The sequence below is a fragment of the Pleurodeles waltl genome, chromosome 3_1 (assembly GCF_031143425.1).
Source record: "Pleurodeles waltl isolate 20211129_DDA chromosome 3_1, aPleWal1.hap1.20221129, whole genome shotgun sequence".
NCBI classification, from domain to species: Eukaryota; Metazoa; Chordata; class Amphibia; order Caudata; family Salamandridae; genus Pleurodeles; species Pleurodeles waltl.
This window is the reverse complement of record NC_090440.1, coordinates 228933661-228952318: the sequence shown is the minus strand read 5'-3', so window position 1 is coordinate 228952318 and position 18658 is coordinate 228933661. Positions and strand designations below refer to the sequence as shown.

Here is an 18658-nt window from a genome sequence, read left to right as displayed (position 1 = left end):
TCTCTGCAGTGGTGGAACAGTAACAATCTGTTGCTGGTAAAGGCTTTCATGGACCCAATCCCTCAGGTGACCATTATTACAGACACATCGCTCAAGGGTTGGGTGGTGCACACGTTGGAGATTGCAGTCCAAGGAGTATGGACTGCTCAAAAAAAGACTCATTAGATCAACTTGTTACAGCTTAGTCATCATCCTTCATTCACCACAAAATGATCCTCCTAAAGATGGACAATATGACAGCAATGCATTAAATATAGAAGGCACTCACTCTCTATCTCAGCTAACACAGAGCATATGAAAGTGGGCAATATGATATCACATTCACCTCTTGCAGAATATCTTCCAGGAATAGACAATGACTTTACACACCTCTTGAGCAGAACGCAGCAACAAGTCCAAGAGTAAGAACTCCAGCCACAGGTCATTCAGCGGTACTTCCAAGCATGGGGAACCCTACACATAGATCTTTGCAACAGCAGAGAACTTAAAAAATGCCCCCAAGTTTCATTACCATCTTTAAAGGCCAATGCATTATGGATGGATTGGTCACGGATATTTGCCTACTGTTTTTCGCCTCTCCCACAGCCACTTGTGGTGGGCAAACTCAGGCAAACCTCTCACCCCAATTCTAGTAGTTCCTACATGGGCAGGGCAACCATGGTACACCACCCTACTCAAGTTGTCGGTAGTTCCTCATGAGAAGCTCTCCAACAGGCAATCTATATGTCACCAATACATCCCCATATATATATATATATATATATATATATATATATATATATATATATATATATATATAAAGCAAACAGAAAAAATAGTATTCGCACACTCAGGTATCAGGAGCAAAAAAATTCAGTTTAATCCATACACAACGCGTTTCGACTGACACAGCAGTGTCACGTGATAAGTATCCCCAATAGGATACCTTTAAATATCCTCCTAAATTAAACATAAACATAGGACTATCACCCTGTGAATTAAATCGAAACCAAACCACAACTACTTTGCAGTTACCATTATATAACCAATACTAATAATAAATACATTAATATAATAAATTAGTACCCCAAATATAAACGATATAATTAAAAACCATCATTTGCAGTTCCACAACTTTTCCTAAATGCATATTTCTTTCATAGTTTTATAGTCTGTTAAAGGGGGAACAAACACATCAGGGAACAGTGTTATTACATACTAGAATTCATATTTCTTATTTCTTTCTCAAACATCATATCTATAATAAAATATTATTATAAGTTTTTAAAAAAAATAGAAAATCAACTGGCTAGTAAAATATACACTGCTAATATATCAACGACTCAATCAGGGTAAAACATTTTTTTTATCTACAATAATAAATTATTAGAAATTCTTATCTGAACAATTGCAAAGCAGTTCACCCAACAGTGTTTTATAAAACAATTAAGGAGAATGAATAGAAGAAAAACAGGTAGAGTTTGATTGATCTTCATCCGACCCAGAGTATCTGAAAGGAATATCCAAAATTAAATAAATACCACAAAAAACTATAAAAGCAAATTAATAAATACAAAAGGAACACATAATACAGTAATGGTAAAAGATCATCTCCACGGTAAACAGTAACTATTTGCATTTTCAAGAAAAAAGTTCTCTCAAAAACAATTTATATCTCCAAAAAACTATCTCCAAGAAAAAATTAATTAACTTCAAGAAATTAATCCCTGGACAAGTTCTACATTTGTATCCACACCCTAATGATTCTCATACAGGTGAGTATTTAGTTCTTCCCCCATATTCAAACCTGTCGGGGTCTTTGTCTCCAAGTCTAAAATATATATTGACTCTTTTTTCCTTAACATTAATTCTCTGTTCCCTCCTCGATGGTATGGAGGAACATGTTCAATACCGAAATAGGAAAGTTTAGTACAATCTGAGTTATGTTTTTCTTTGAAATGCCTTGCTACCGGATAATGCTCATCATTAGATGTAATAGCTCGCATGTGTTCTAAAATCCGTTTCTTCACACTGTTTGGTGCTTCCGACATACCAACTCAAGCAGGGACATTCCAAAACATAGATCACAAAGGGGGTACTGCATGTTATAAATTGGGAGATCAATCTAGTTTTCCCAGGTCTACGTAAAACATATTGCTTCCGCATAGTGCTATTACGACATGCTTTGCAGTGGCCACAGGGAAAGAAGCCTTGCAGATTGTGTTGTCTCAGTTGGGGAACTGTAGTAATATCATTGGACCTCAAAATATTATGTAAACTTCGTCCTCTTCTGTAAGTGATCCGGGGTCTTTGCTGAATTGTACCCCCAATTACAGGATCACTTTTTAAGATATTCCAATTTTTTGAAATAATGTTGTTAATCTGTCTCGTATCCTCACTAAATGTCATAACAAGTCTCGTCACATCATTGTCGTCATCTTCCTCTTGTTTAATAGTATTATCAAAAAGGGTATCAGATCTTTTAATTACCTTAGTCTTGTCAATTGCTCTTTTGATTACCCAATCTGGATAACCACGCTGTTTGAACCTTATAGTCATCTCCTTTTGTTCAGCCTCAAAAGCTTCATCAGTACTACTGATTCGTTTTGCTCTTAGTAATTCACCAAAGGGGATACTCCATTTTAAACTATCTGGGTGACCACTTGAGGCATGTAGTAAACTATTACCCGCTGTGTGTTTCCGGAATAGTTCAGTTGTAATATTCTGTTCCTTAATCTTAATCAGAATATCTAAAAATTCGATGGAGGAACTACTCATATTGCAGGTCAAACCAATATTCAAATCATTTTTATTCAATTTGTCCACAAACTGAGTAGCCTCTTCTTTCGTTCCTTTCCAAATAATGAAAAGGCCATCAATGTATCTGAGCCAAAGGATTTCCTGATTGGCTTCTGGGTATAATTCTTCATTTCTAAAAATAGTCTCCTCCCACCAGCCAAGAAAGAGGCAAGCAAAACTAGGAGCGAAGCAAGTACCCATAGCAGTCCCAAGGGTCTGTTGATACAAAATCCCATTAAACAAAAAGAAATTGTTAGTTAGACAGTATTTGATCATATCTAATATCATCTCAGTATGGGCCAGATATTTCAACGACCTAGCACGCAGAAAATGTTTACATGCAGTAATACCCTTATCATGATCTATAATGGTGTACAACGAGTTGACATCCAACGTCAACAGCAAAAAGTCATCTTACCAGACAATACCCTCCAGTTTGCCTAGAAAGTCCTTAGTATCACGGACATACGAGGGTAAATTGATAACAAATTCCCTTAGGAAATGATCAACATATTTAGAGACCTTTTCAAGCACACTACCACACGAGGATACAATTGGGCGTCCCGGAGGATTGCTTTCATTTTTATGGATTTTAGGAAGTATGTACAAAATAGGCAGTTTAGGGAAGTCTCTTTTCAAAAAACAATATTCCTCCCATACTAATAGGCCTCTATCTTTCCATTCCATCAATAGCTGCCAAATTCCAGTGACATTGTTAACATATGCCTCCTTAGTAGTAACCTTGTAAAATACTGTGTTGTTCAATTGACGCATAACTTCCTCAATATATCTTTGTTTGTCCATCAATACTATATTACCGCCTTTATCAGCAGGACAGACAACAGTATCCTTGTCTTCAGCCAACTTACAAATAAAGGATCTCTGTGAATGTGTCAAATTCTGATTACATCTCGGTTTAAACCAGGTTTTGTGACAATTTCATTAAATCCTTAACCACCATGTCATAAAATGTATCGATGTTGTCATGATTCATGTTGGGGAAAAAATGTGGATTTTGGTTTAAAACCAGTTGGAACCGATAAATCATAAGTAATATTTAACTCATCAAGGATTTGGTAAACAACATGAGTTACATTAGGGTTTAAATAATTTTTTTCTAGTTCATACAATGTTATTAAAGAATCAACATCACCAATACTCAGCACATCCTGACTATCAGATGTCAGGGGACAAATATCCCCCGCCTCCGATGGATTTTTTAATTTAAACCATTTCTTCAATTTCAATTTCCTGATGAATTTATCAAAATCAATCCTAGTCTCTGCATAATTAAAGCGTTCAGTGGGGCAAAAAGAGAGACCTAGACATAATGTCAATTTGTCGCTCTCAGACAAAGCAAAGTTCGATAAATTAACAATAGTTTTATTCACTATAGTGTTATCCATTATATCTGCGAGTTGGAGCTTCTTGTTATTTTTCCCACTTGCCCCATGTTGTAATCGGTTCTTGTTGTGATTTCTAAGTCTTTCTCGCCTCTTCTTGGTCCGCCCCGTCTTCCTCTTCGGCCCGATATCCTGCCCTTGTGATTTGAAGTCTGTCCCTGTTGGTTCTTGGAAATTTGCCTGCCATGACGTAGCAGGCGATATTCGTCTAAAAAAGTTGCTGGTTTGTTGGTAATTTCCTCAATAGATTTTTCACTTTCTGACGAACTCGGGGTATCAGACACCCTTGTGCTTTCTACATCACTCTCAGAGATAGATTGTCCTTCCTGTGATGGGTGATTTACTGAAGGTGACTTATACAGATGATCAAATTTCCTACTAAAAGTTAGTATTCTTCCACTCTCATAGTCACCTAAATCTCTATGTAGCTTCTGTTGTTTTTTAGACTTGATGTCCTCCTCATATTTCTTTAATCTCAGGTTCATGGCTTCCAAGAATTTAGATATTTGACCCTTTTCAGGTCTCCAATCCAGATCATCTCTCATTTTTTTAATGTCCTCTAATAGAACTTTTCGATCGTGCCAGGCATATTTAATAAGGATTTCAAGCATGTGTCTTGAGCTAATGGCGGAATTTGCTGCCCATTCTCTCAGCATCTCTGGATTGGGGGTCTCGTAGGAAGGGGTAATAAAAATTCGTAGACCCCTAGGGACCATTTGTTGGTCCACATAGTTTTGTAAAGATGTAGCTTCCCACCATTTAGATAATTCAGTTTTACACATTTTCTCCATTTTGTACAATAAAGTCTTTAAGTCATTATTACTCTCTGAACCAAAATTGTAAGAGTTTTTTTTTTTTATAACATCTGTAGAGAATAATGCCTGCCCCGCCAATCGTCTCTCGTTTTCAATTTCGTCGTTCATTCTCCAAAATAAGAAAAAATAGAAAAACTCCAAAAATATATTAAATCACAAAAAAAAAAGAGAAAAAGGAGGAAAAAGGAAAAACTATCCAAAACACCTGAAACCCCCAGAAAAATTCCTGGTTCCCCTTGCCAAAAATTTGCTATATAACACAATTTAACAAATGCTGCCAAAGCTTTAATCAAAATACCACAGGTGGGATTTATAAAAAATGTGCTGTACAAAGTACGCTATGAAAACAAGTCCTTCTTTCGATACTTTCTATCGCACAGTCAATGAAGAAATTTAACGAAGAAATTTTGTTCATGTAGTTATAGACTCTGCACAGTCGTAACCGCCGAAAAAACACAGGTAATAATATACCCAATCAAGGTGTTCACATACCGGTCACGTGTAATATATATAATATATATATATATGTTCAATGGCATGTGTAGCTGCATATACACATGCTGTGCATATACTTCTGCCATCTAGTGTTGAGCTCGGAGTGTTACAAGTTGTTTTTCTTCGAAGAAGTGTTTTTGAGTGACTCCTCTTCGGCTCCATTGCGCATGGGCATTGACTCCATGTTAGATTGTTTTCTTTCTGCCGTCTGGTTTGGACGGGTTTCCTTTCGCTCCGATAGTTCGATACGGAAAACTTTGAAAACGCATAATTTTTTCGTCGGTATTGTATCGATTCCGTTACATCTTCTATCAACACCTTGGTACCGTCAGAACAGACATCTCTACTCGCCCTTCGGGGCGCGCGTGCCCAACTTGGGCCTGGTCGGGCCGACCGCGTGGAAGCCTCATGGATCGGACTCCATTCAGATTCTGTCCTCAGTGCCACGCCAAATTCCCCTATACATACCAACACCTCGTCTGTAATCTTTGCCTTTCCCCAGATCATCAGGAAGAAAATTGCGAGGCCTGCCGATCCTTCCGATCAAAAAAGACACTTCGGGACAGAAGAACATGAAGGCTTGAGATGGCGTCCAAAAGCTCTGAACATCTCGACGTCGAAGAGGAAGAGATCATGCACACAGCAGTCTCCGTTCGAGGTTCTGACCAGGAATCCGAGGAAGACAGACCGGTCACGGCAGGACAGCACGTGAGTACGCCTGCCCCTTTACCGTCCCAAAGACCGAAATAGAAGGCCTTGGGTACGCTACTGCCAGAAGGCCATGGCTCGACCCGAAAGAAGACACCCGGTGACCAAACCACCAGTTCGGCACCAAAAAAGGCCACTCCTCCGAAACCATCCGAGTCGACGAAAGGCTCAGTCTCCGACTCTAGCAAACACCGCTCTTCGGAGTCAGCATGTGAATCTGCAGCGGAACATGCTATATATATCTCTCTCCATATCCATCCCAGACTGGTTGACTCGTTACAGGGATAGGTCCAGAAGTGGGTGTAACAGTAAGCAACATCTTATGTTTTCTGGTTTCTGCTGAAAAATATTCCCTTTGGGGGCGGTTTATTAGTTACTGAAAACCGGAAGCCCTACTTATGTGCATGCTTTACAAGTCCGTGCACTGTTGCTCCTTAAGGTTTTTGATTCTAAAATTTCTGGTTGCTGCCTCAGCAGCACACTGTGTGATCAGGTGGCGCTGTTGGTACAACTGACCTACACTACCTGGACAAATTGGTGCTTTGGATTGATGCCCTTCTGTAGGTAAGTGCCCTCTTTCTTGACATGGTTACCACCATTTTCAGCCTGTTGTCAGTGTGTTTGACTGTGTCCACTGGGATCCTGCTAACCAGAACCCCAGTGATTATGCTCTCTCCCTTCTAACTTGGTAACTGTACCTTTTTCTTCCCTCAGTTGGCATACAGCCCCCCCCCCCCCCCCCCCCCCCAATGTAAGTCCCTAGTACATGGTACCTAGGTACCCGGGGCATTGGGGTTCCATGGGATCCCTATGGGCTGCAGCAGTTATTGTGTCACCCATAGGGAGCCCATGCAAAGGGTTCTGCAGGCCTGCCATTGCAGTCTGTGTGAAACAGGTGCATGTACCTGGTCACTATAAGTCACCCCTATGATAGGCCCTCTCAGCCCAGAGAGCAAGGTGCAGGTACCTGTGTGTGAGGGCACCCCTGCACTAGGAGAGGTGCCCCCACAAGCTCCAGATCCATTTTCCTGGACTTTATGTGCAGGGGCGCCATTTTACGTGTGTACTGGACATAGGTCACTACATATGTCCAGCTTTGTAATGGTAACTCTGAACCTAGGCATGTTTTGTATCAAACATGTCGCAATCATACCCCGATACCTTTGCCAGTATTAAAAGTATGATTTCATGCACTCTGGGGGCTCTTTAGAGGACCCCAGCATTGCTACCACCAGTCTTACAGGGCTTTCGGGCACCCCAAGCTGCTGCCACCTCTCAGACAGGTTTCTGCCCTACAGCTGCTTGATCTGATCAAGCCCAGGAATGCAGAACAAAGGATTTCCTTTGGGAGAGTGAGGTAACACCCCTCCCTTTGGAAATAGGTGTGACTGGCTTGGAAGGGGTAGCCTCCCCAAGCCACTGGTATGCTTTGATGGGCACGTTTGGTGCCCTCCATGCATAATCTAGTCCATACCAGTTCAGATACCTCCAGTCCCTGCTCTGGCATGAAACTGGACAATGGAAAGGGAAGTGATCACTCCCCTGCCCATCACCACCCCAGGAGTGGTGCTCTGAGCTCCTCCGGAGGGTCTCTGAGTTCAGCCATCTTGTTTCCAAGGTTGGCGGGGAACTCTGTGAGCATCTGAATGGCCAGGTAGGTGACTTCACAGCCCCCTCCTGATAGGTGCTTACCTGGCTAGGTGACCAGTCCCCCTTTCAGGGCTATTTAGGGTCTCTCTCTCTCTTCGGTGGGTCCTCCGGTTCGGCTTGCAAGACTCCAGCAGGATTCCTCTGCATCCTCTACTTAGTCGTCTGGCCACTGGAACTGGGACTGGACCCTGCAGGAACGGACAACACTGCAAACCCACAAAGAAGACTCTTCTGCAACTTTATTTCCCACAGTTCTTGCCAGCTTTGCAACATTTCCCCGGCTGTGCATCCTCAGAAGACTGCAACTCTTTAGCCTGCACAAGGAGGAATCTCCCTTGAGGTGAAGGAATCACTCCCCTGAATCCGCAGGCACCTGCTGCAATGACAACCGGCTGCGTGGATCCTGCATCACCAGTGGTGGTATGGAGTATTCCTCTTGGTCCTCTCTGCCCGCTGTCCAACTTTGGTGTAGGATGCCATGCCTTCCCATGCAGGACAGTGCCCCTGTGCACTGTGTCTCTTGCAGCTGCCAAGCCTTGTTTGTATCTCCTCCAAGGGATCTTCAGGTGACCTGTATCTCCAGTCCCCAGCACTCCTTCCTGCGACGCTCAGCCCTCTGCATGCTTCTCCTGCAGTGTGGGATCCATTTCTGTAGTGCTGCGTGGGCTCCTTCTGCGACTTGTGTCCCTGTCCTGTGGGACTCCTGTGGGTGCTGCCTCTGCTCCTGTGGACTCACTGCGACGCTGAGGATCCCCTGTGACTCACCTCCCCGGTTGAGTCCTCCTGGGCCTTGCTGGTCCCCGGCAGCACCACTTTTCCACTAACTGCAAGTTTGCCTTTGTAAAGGCTTGTTGGTGGAATCCCTGCACCGACACCAGTCTGCAATCTTAACTCCGTGGGACATCATCTGCATCCATCAGGAACTTTTCTCTGGCTCCAGGGCTGACCTGTTCTTCCTCACTGTCGACCAACTCCTGCAAGCACAGATTGGTGGATAGTAGCTCCTACTCCTCTTGGACTCCAATGTGACTTTTGGACTTAGTCCCCTCTCTCCACAGGCCCTCTTCTCCAGGAATACACCACTGGTTTCTTGCAGTCTTGTCTGGGTGTCTTCTTTTCTTTTTCTTTCTTCTGGGTGGTTTGGGAAAAATCCAGTGATTTACTCCTGCTTTCCTGGTTCCTGGGGGGTGCTGTTACTTATCTCTGTGGGTTCCTAGTGTCCCCAGCTTCCTTCTACACATTCCACTTACCTAGGTGGGGGTCCTGTGTTTGCATTCCATTTTTTTTATATGGTTTGGGCTCTTCCTAGGGTCACTATTGCTTATTGTTATTTGCACTACTTTCTAACCTTTTCTGTGCCTATTTCCGATTACTGGTGCACATATTTAGTGTGTCTACTTACCTCCTAAGGGAGTATTGCCTTTTTAGTAATTTTGGTAATGTCACTAAAATAAAGTACCTTTTATTTTTGTAACACTGTGTGGTTTCTTTCATATGTGTAAGTGCTGTGTGATTACAGTGGTAGTGCATGAGCTTTGCATGTCTCTTAGATAAGCCTTGGCTACCTACACACCAGGCCAGCTTCCTACACCTTCTGTGTTGGAAAATCATACACCTTACTTTCATCTTTTTTGAAGTATGAATCAGAGAAAGAATGTGACTCCATCGCCTAGGTTCATAGAGAACATTGAGCTTTTACATTGACCTGACAAAATATCAAGTAAACTACCAGCTTTATAGTCTTTGCAGGACTATAGTGGGTTATGGCATTGTAGAAAGAACCCTGTCAATGTCGATTGCATTAAAATCTCCTGTGCACTGGCCATTAAGCAGCCCCTGCTGTTGAGAGCCCGTTTCATCAGTGCCTAGATCACTATAATGACATTGGCACGAGTGGTGACTTGATAGCTGCTAGACTGAGAAGTTAGTGTTGGTGCATATATTTATGAAGGGATGGTTTGATAGCCAGATACAATAAGATTGACTGCTCTGTCCTGCAGGACTTTTTGGTCTGAGTCCACCCCCAGAGTTCCCACATTTTAGAGCTACTGCGTTGGTATCTTTTCTCAAGTTTAGGAAACTACGGTGAGAAGTATCCATCTGCAGAATAGGTGTAGGAAGTTGGCTCTGTATGCACTATTTCAAAGTAAGGAATAGTATGCACAGAGTCCAAGGCTTCCCCTTAGAGGTAAGATCGTGGCAAAAATAGATAATTCTAATGCTCTATTTTGTGGTAGTGTGGTCGAGCAGTAGGCTTATCCGAGGGTAGTGTTAAGCATTTGTTGTACACACACAGGCAATAAATGAGGAACACACACTCAGAGACAATTCCAGGCCAATAGGTTTTCGTATAGAAAAATATATTTTCTTAGTTTATTTTAAGAACCACAAGTTCAAGATTTACAAGTAATACTTCAAATGAAAGGTATTTCAGGTAGGTACTTTAGGAACTTTGAATTAGCAAAATAGCATATACAGTTTTCACATAAATGACATATAGCTATTTTAAAACTAGACACTTAGTGCAATTTTCAACAGTTCCTGGGGGAGGTAAGTGTTTGTTAGTTTTTGCAGGTAAGTAAACCACCTACTGGGTTCAAGTTTGGGTCCAAGGTAGCCGACCGTTGGGGGTTCAGAGCAACCCCAAAGTTACCACACCAGCAGCTCAGGGCCGGTCAGGTGCAGAGGTCAAAGTGGTGCCCAAAACGCATAGGCTTCAATGGAGAAGGGGGTGCCCCGGTTCCAGTCTGCCAGCAGGTAAGTACCCATGTCTTTGGAGGGCAGACCAGGGGGGTTTTGTAGGGCACCGGAGGGGGGTGGGGGGGACACAAGTCCACACAAAAAGTACACCCTCAGCGGCACGGGGCGGCTGGGTGCAGTGTGTAAACAAGCGTCGGGTTCGCAATAGGAATCAATGGGAGACCAAGGGGTCTCTTCAGCGAGGCAGGCAAGGGGGGGGGGGGGCTCCTCGGGGTAGCCACCACCTGGGCAAGGGAGAGGGCCAACTGGGGGTCGCTCCTGCACTGAAGGTCGGATCCTTTAGGCCATGGGGGCTGCGGGTGCAGAGCCTTTACCAGGCGTTGGGTCTTTGAAGCAGGCAGTCGCGGTCAGGGGGAGCCTGGGATTCCCTCTGCAGGCGTCGCTGTGGGGGCTCAGGGGGGTCAACTCTGGCTACTCACGGTCTCGTAGTCGCCGGGGAGTCCTTCCTGTGGTGTTTGTTCTCCACAAGTCGAGCCGGGGGCGTCGGGTGCAGAGTGCAAAGTCTCACGCTTCCGGCGGGAAACGTGTGTTGTTTCAAAATTGCTCCTTTGTTGCAAAGTTGCAGTCTTTGGTGAACAGAGCCGCTGTCCTCGGGAGTTCTTGGTCCTTCTAGATGCAGGGTAGTCCTCTGAGGCTTCAGAGGTTGCTGGACCCTGGCAACGCGTCGCTGGAGCAGTGTCTTTAGAAGTGGGGAGACAGGCCGGTATAGCTGTGGCCAAAGCAGTTGGTGTCTCCGTCTTCTCTGCAGGTTTTTCAGTTCAGCAGTCCTCTTCTTCTTAGGTTGCAGTAATCTATCTTGCTGTGTTCTGGGAGCCCCTAAATACTCGATTTAGGGGTGTGTTTAGGTCTGGGAGGGCAGTAGCCAATGGCTACTGTCCTTGAGGGTGGCTACACCCTCTTTGTGCCTCCTCCCTGAGGGGAGGGGGGCACATCCCTATCCCTATTGGGGGAATCCTCCATCTGCAAGATGGAGGATTTCTAAAAGTCAGTCACCTCAGCTCAGGACACCTTAGGGGCTGTCCTGACTGGCCAGTGACTCCTCCTTGTTTTTCTCATTATCTCCCCTGAACTTGCCGCCAAATGTTTTCTGGAGTGCCCTGGGGCATTGTAACACGAAGCCTGAGCCTTTGAGGCTCACTGCTAGGTGTTACAGTTCCTGCAGGGGGGAGGTGTGAAGCACCTCCACCCAGAGCGGGCTTTTGTTTCTGTCCTCAGAGAGCACAAAGGCCCTCACCACATGGGGTCAGAAACTCGTCTCTCAGCAGCAGGCTGGCACAGACCAGTCAGTCCTGCACTGAACAATTGGGTAAAATACAGGGGGCATCTCTAAAATGCACTCTGTGCATTTTTTAATAAATCCAACACTGGCATCAGTGTGGGTTTATTATTCTGAGAAGTTTGATACCAAACTTCCCAGTATTCAGTGTAGCCATTATGGAGCTGTGGAGTTCGTTTTTGACAGACTCCCAGACCATATACTTATGGCTACCCTGCACTTAAAATGTCTAAGGTTTTGCTTAGACACTGTAGGGGCATAATGCTCATGCACCTATGCCCTCACCTGTGGTATAGTGCACCCTGCCTTAGGGCTGTAAGGCCTGTTAGAGGGGTGACTTACCTATGCCATAGGCAGTGTGAGGTTGGCATGGCACCCTGAGGGGAGTGCCATGTCGACTTAGTCATTTTATCCCCACTAGCACACACAAGCTGGCAAGCAGTGTGTCTGTGCTGAGTGAGGGGTCCCTAGGGTGGCATAAGACATGCTGCAGCCCTTAGAGACCTTCCCTGGCATCAGGGCCCTTGGTACCAGGGGTACCAGTTACAAGGGACTTACCTGGGTGGCAGGGTTGTGCCAATTGTGGAGACAATGGTACATTTTAGGTGAAAGAACACTGGTGCTGGGGCCTGGTTAGCAGGGTCCCAGCACACTTCTCAGTCAAGTCAGCATCCGTATCAGGCAAAAAGTGGGGGGTAACTGCAACAGGGAGCCATTTCCGTACAATAGGTCACTTACTTCCAGCAAAACCCTTTCTTGTGTCTTCTCGAACTGTAGATTTCTTATTGTCCTACTCCCCAATATTCCCCCACCCCGTTCTGTGGAGTGGTCTCTATCAAAATGGTACCAATTTAAAAGTTAGATTTTGGCTCACTGTCACAAACAATTGTTCTACATACGTTTGAGGGTGCGGGAATGGGAAGATATTGGGGTTTTTGCGCATGGTCGGCGCTTATATGTGGCTCTGCTCTAACACTTCCATGGCGATACAGATCCAACATAAAGCTGCATAACACCACCTGCTTACACACAGAAGATCTACTCTGGCACCTGGGGATATTCAGAAAGTGAACAATCTGTAGTTAGTGTCCACCAGAAACCGCATTCCTGAAAGTAAGCAATTTGTTTATTTTCAACTGTGTTGCTCTTTTTTGCAGCTTGTTTTTATGCTGTTGCCTTTATTTCCATGTTAGGATCCTACATTGTGGTTTCTAATTATTTTCATTTTTCTTTTCCTTCATCTGGCTCCTGATTTTCTTGTTGGACATGTTGTGACAGTGGTTAAGGAAATGGATTAAAAAGTGTGATGATGATAGTGAAACTTCCAACTGGATTGCAGCCAACACTAAGGTTAGTTCCAGTCCTAAACTACATTTTAATGAACCCGGGCTTCACTGAAACTACTGAGCCCCCATACAAGCAGCAAAATAAACATACAGTGCAACCAATGACCTTGCAATGTTTAATATTTAAAGTGTAGATGCATGGATATATTCTGGTCACAATGGTGGAGACTGGATTTTGAAATCAGTAGTGAAATAATTTGATACTGCACAGAGTACGGATAACGGCACACCAGTGATACATGGAAGCTGGCTATTAGAAGCCCTGCGGGCTGGATGGTGGAAGATCGCTGACTGATAGAATGATATGGGTTAGGATGTAATTCTTTGGCACCAACTATTGACACAAATCTTGTGATTAAGGTATTGAAGCAAATAAGACCAGAGAGAGAGAGAACGAAAAGGAAATTTAGGGGCCTATTTCAGTGGGTGGGCTAGGGCATGGGATTTTAGGGGGTCAAAGAAATGTTTTAACAGAGTTTAGAATTGAATATCTGATGGACTTCTAGTTGCAAATTCCTTACCTTTGAATTTCCCCCAGGCGTCTGCTTCATCCAAAGAATTTTCTGAGCAGTACCCCTGCGTGCAGTTAGGTGGTGTCGATAGGCTCTGCGTCCATTGTTGGCATTGTCCAATCCGGAAATGACCTTGTTGGGTCCTTTATAGGTGCCACCCCAGCGTGCTTATGTCAATCGAAGATTTTGTGGAGTGTCTTTTTTTTTAAATCTTGGTCCATCTGTCATCAAGGAATGCAGGGTTTAAGCCTTTTGGATAGTGTCATCGGGCGAGGTCTGTGACAGATTTGCACCTCCTGTATCTTTGGTGCCTGGACTGCTACCGTGACCCAGAGTCATGCTTTGAGTGTCAAGCCATGCATCCGAACATTTTGAGGGAGCGGTCCCTGAAGCTGATGGCAGCCTGATGCTCGGTTCTGGTCTAAAAGAAGGTCCCTGGAGCAGTTGCAGAGTCCTCCATTGTCATCGTCCCACCTCAAGTCCTCGAGACGATTGGGTAAGTTGAGCCATAAAAAGAAGTCAAACTGCTCTTCCACTTCTCCTCATCTTTCTGCCGATGAGACAAGGGAGTGTCATTGTTCTAGGCCTCCCTCTGTGGAGCCTGCATCTGGATTGACCGTGCGCCTCAGAGCGACCCCTGCCCAGTTGAGAGTTCTATGAGGCCTTGTGCCTCATCTTTAAGGAGTCCAACATCGCCGGCGCACCTTGGGCCCTGCAGAGTCAGAAGGGGCCCCTTTGGGTTCTGCGCTGGTGGTGTTGTCTCGAAGGGGCACCCATGGACCATATCTGGATCGTTGCAGGTCTAACCACCTCACCCATCCCCCGATGTCTGTACCTGCGCTGCCTGTGCCCTGAGCTGCACCATTCCCATTCTTATTGAAAATTCCTACACTGAGCCAGATGGGTGTTGTGCGACGCCCACTCTGACCATGGCAGGAGCCTTTCCTCCTATGTCAGAACCTGATCCCCTTTCCTGTGGGCTAGATTACGGTGTAGAACGGAAGGGGTCGCTGGACCCTTTAGAATACCAGCTCCAAGACCCCATTGACTGCCGTCGAGACTTGAATGAAGCCAAAGGACTGGATACTTCTCCAGATACTGGTGTGCTTTCTCCCTCTTCCGTGGCTACGAGGAGGGAGCTTCATATTCTGTGGTGGTGCGAAGAGCAGCTGAGGTCCTGGACCTTGAGATGCCTTCGGTGGCACTGAAGCCCTTACGGATGCCCTAGTGGGTACCAGGTCTAAACCCGGCACTGGGGCTCCTGTGAACAGGACAGCTGCTCGCCACCATCACCCTGCTCTGGGTGACCCAAGTTTTCTGATGCAACACCCTACCCTTGAGAGCTTGGTTATCCAAGCCTCTTCTTCCCATTGCACGTTCCCTTCTGCAATCCTGGATAAGGAATTCACCAATGCTTTCTTCTGCCAGCCTTGCATTGCGGTCTATGAACACTGCATGCCTTTTGGGCCGTTATTCCCATACGTTGTGGGATACAGTTGCACAGGTACTGCCACAGGTCCCAGAGGAGGCCCAGACTGATTACTCTTGGGCTGCTGCTGATGGGAGAGGCACAGCAAAGTTCACAATCCGATGTCGACCTGACTGGGCAGAGTGGTTGCATGGCCGAGAGGTGCCACGACTGTTTGAGGATGTCTGGCTTTTTGGGGTTTGTCCAAGTCAGTCATATGGATGTGCCTTTTGATGGCATCTGTCAGTTTGGTAAGAAAGCAGACTCTGTGCTCAAGCGCTTCAAGGATTTTCGTGCTACGGCCTGGGCCTTACGGCAGCCCCTCCTCACTCTACTTTTCGCCCATTTTGTGCCACGCATGCTGCCCAGCCTCTGATGGGGATGTGGAATCCATCTGGAATGTGGATTCCATCGACCTCATGGATCAAGGAGCCAGCAGTCTGGCCAGTCCTCCATGCCCCTTTGCCCCGGCAGCTTCTGCCAATCCTTCCTGTTCTGGCTCTTCCCCATCAGGGGACAGTCGGAGACAGAATTCAGCATCACTTGCTCCGCTGACAACCCAACACATCAGATGGGTGGGTTTTGCAGATAGCCTAAAGGGGCTACTCACTCCCCTTTCCAGACTACCCCTCCATCCATGCCACCGTCCTACTATTGCATGACTGAGGATCCCTTGGCACTTCTCAAAGAGGAAGTTATGGCTCTCTTGGCCAAGGGAACCACAGAAAGGGTTCCTCTGACAGAAGTAGGTTGTAGTTGCCATTCCCGCCACTTTTTTGTGCCCAAAAAGGACAAGGGTCTCTACCCTTTTAGAGACCATCGGACCCTCAATGTCTTCCTCAAGAATAAGTTCAAAATGCTCACTCTGGCTCAGGCTCTATCTGCCCTGGACCCAGGAGACTGGTTGGTAACGTTAATCTTGTGTGGTGCTGGACTTGCAGGTCGCATATTTCCATATTCCCCCCCCCCCCCCCCCCCGTTTGCCCACAGATGTTACTTGCGGTTCATGGTAGGCCACACACACTTTCAGTTCATCATGCTCCCCTTTGGCCTTGCCAGAGTCCCTCTGGTGTTCACCAAAGTGATGGCGATGGTGGAAGCTCAGGGGTTCCGGTCCTTCCCTATCTCAACGACTGGCTGTTGAAGGTAGGCTCGCCCTAGGCTGTCATCTCCCACCTCCAGACTACGACGGACCTTCTGCACTTGCTGGCATGTACTAAAAACGTGCCAAAATCGCACCTGACTCCCTCTGATGCACTCTTTCAATGGAGCTGATGTGGCCTCTATCCTAGATTTAATTGAGAATAACTCTGAGGCTGCTAGGCCTCATTGCCTACTGCATCCTGCTAGTGACACATGCCAGATGGCATATGCGGGCTCTGCAGTGGGACCTGAAGTTCAGTGGGCGCAACATCAGGGGATTTTCTCTGACATGGTCCAGATATGTGAGGGAACTGCACAAGATCTGCAATGGTTGCTAATAAACCGCGATTGGCCCAGAGACTGATCCTTTCCCCAACTAGATCTGACAGTAGTGACAGATGTCACTCCTGGGGTGGGGCAGCTATCTGAAAGAGGTGGAGATCAGACGCATTGGTCTTCGGTTGAGTCCAGACTCCACATCAGCCTGTTGGAGCTCTGTGTGATCTGGCTAGCACTGAAGGCATTTCTTCCCTCTGTCAAGAGAAAGATGGTGCAGGTGTTCAGACAACACCACCTGCAGGTGGTACTGCAACAAGCATAGCATAGCGGGGTGGGGTCGTGGACCCTTTGTCAAGAGGCTCTGCACTTCTGGAGGTGGTAGGGAACAGCATGGCATATCCCTCATGGCTCAACATCTGACAGGCTCTCTGAACTCCGGAGTGGACAAACTCAGCCGAAAATACCTACTGGATCATGAATGGCATCTCCATCCCGAGGTGGTGCAGGGTGTCTTTTGGCAGTAGGGAGAGCCTTGGTTAGATCTGTTCTCCTCCCTAGAGAATACACAATGCCAGCAGTTTTCCGCATTGGAGTTTCCAAGGCAGCAGTCACTCTGAGACACCTTTCGTCTTGTGTGGAACTCAGACCTCCTGTACGCATTTTCGCCCATACCACTTCTGCCCAGAGTTCTCAAGAACCACAAGCCCAAGTAATCCGTGTAGGAAAGTACCCTCTTTTTGGCATGGTAACCCCCACTTTTTGCCTGCTGTCAATGTGTTTTGACTGTATTCACTGGGATCCTGCTAAACAGGACCCCAGTGACTGTGCTGTCTCCTTCTAAATTTGGTTCCTCATGACTTAGCACACCCCACAGTTGGCTTACTGGTGACCCCATATAAGTCCCTAGTATACGGTACTTAGGTACCCAGGACATTGGGGCACCAGGGGTTCCCCTTGGGCTGCAGTATGTATTGTGCCACCCATGGGACCCATGCAAAATGTCTACAGGCCTGCCATTGTAGCCTGCGTGAAAAGGTGCATGCTCCCTTTCGCTACAGCTCACAGCAAGTCACCCCTATGGCAGGCCCTCCTAGCTGAGAGGGCAGGATACAGTTACCGGTGTGTGAGGGCACCCTGTATGAGCAGAGGTGCCCCAAATAACTCCAGCTCCATTTCCCTGAACTTCGTAAGTGCAGGGAAGCCATTTTACCAGTGTACTGGACATCGGTAACTCCGAACCTGACATGTTGTATGATTCCATGCACCCTGGGGACTACTTAAGGGACCCCCAGCATTGCTACTACCAGCCTTCTAGGGTTTTCTGGGCAGCTCTCGCTGCTGCCAACCCTCAGACAGGTTTCTGCCCTCCTGCTGCTTGACCAGCTCAAACAGAGGAAGGCAGAACAAAGGGTTTCCTTTGGGAGAGGGAGGCAACACCCTCTCTCTATAAATAGGTGTTACATGTCTTGGGAGGGGTAGCCTCCCCAAGCCACCGGTATGCTTTGAAGGGCACATTTGGTGCCCTCCTTGCCTAAACCGGTTTGCACCAGCCCAGGGGCCCCCGGTCCCTGGTCTGGTGTGAAACTGGACAATAGAAAGGATTGACCACTCCCCTCTCCATTACCACCTGAGTGGTGGTGCCCAGAGCTCCTCCATGTGGCCACTTGATTCTGCCATCTTGAATCCAAGGTGGGCAGAGGCACCTGGGAGCATCTGAGTGGCCGGATCAGACAGGTGACATCACAGCACTCCCCTGATAGGTGGTCACCCTGCTAGGTGACCAGTCCCCTTTCCTGGGCTATTTAGGGTCTCCCTCCCAGGTGGGTCTTCAGATTCTGCGTGCATGATTCCAACAGGACTCCTCTGCATCGTTTACTTAATCTTCTGGCCACCAGGACTGCAACTGCTCCCTCAGGAACAGACAATCTGCAACTCAAGCGACGACTCCTCTCTGCAACATTATTTCTCCGTCTCCTTCCAGCAGCTGCAACATTACCCTGGATGTGCATCCTCTGAGGGCTCAGT

At 46.3% G+C, this 18658-nt stretch overlaps 1 protein-coding gene across 4 annotated transcripts in view; it reads left to right on the top strand.

Annotated features, from left to right (window-relative positions):
• The window catches only part of ARIH1 (ariadne RBR E3 ubiquitin protein ligase 1), a 475775-nt gene that overhangs the window by 231922 nt on the left and 225195 nt on the right, over positions 1–18658 (top strand). For all 4 annotated transcript variants that reach the window (XM_069222254.1, XM_069222252.1, XM_069222253.1 and 1 more), the window contains exon 9: positions 13164–13235. In XM_069222254.1, coding sequence (XP_069078355.1) covers positions 13164–13235 — 72 coding nt within the window. The remainder of the gene's footprint in view (positions 1–13163; positions 13236–18658) is intronic.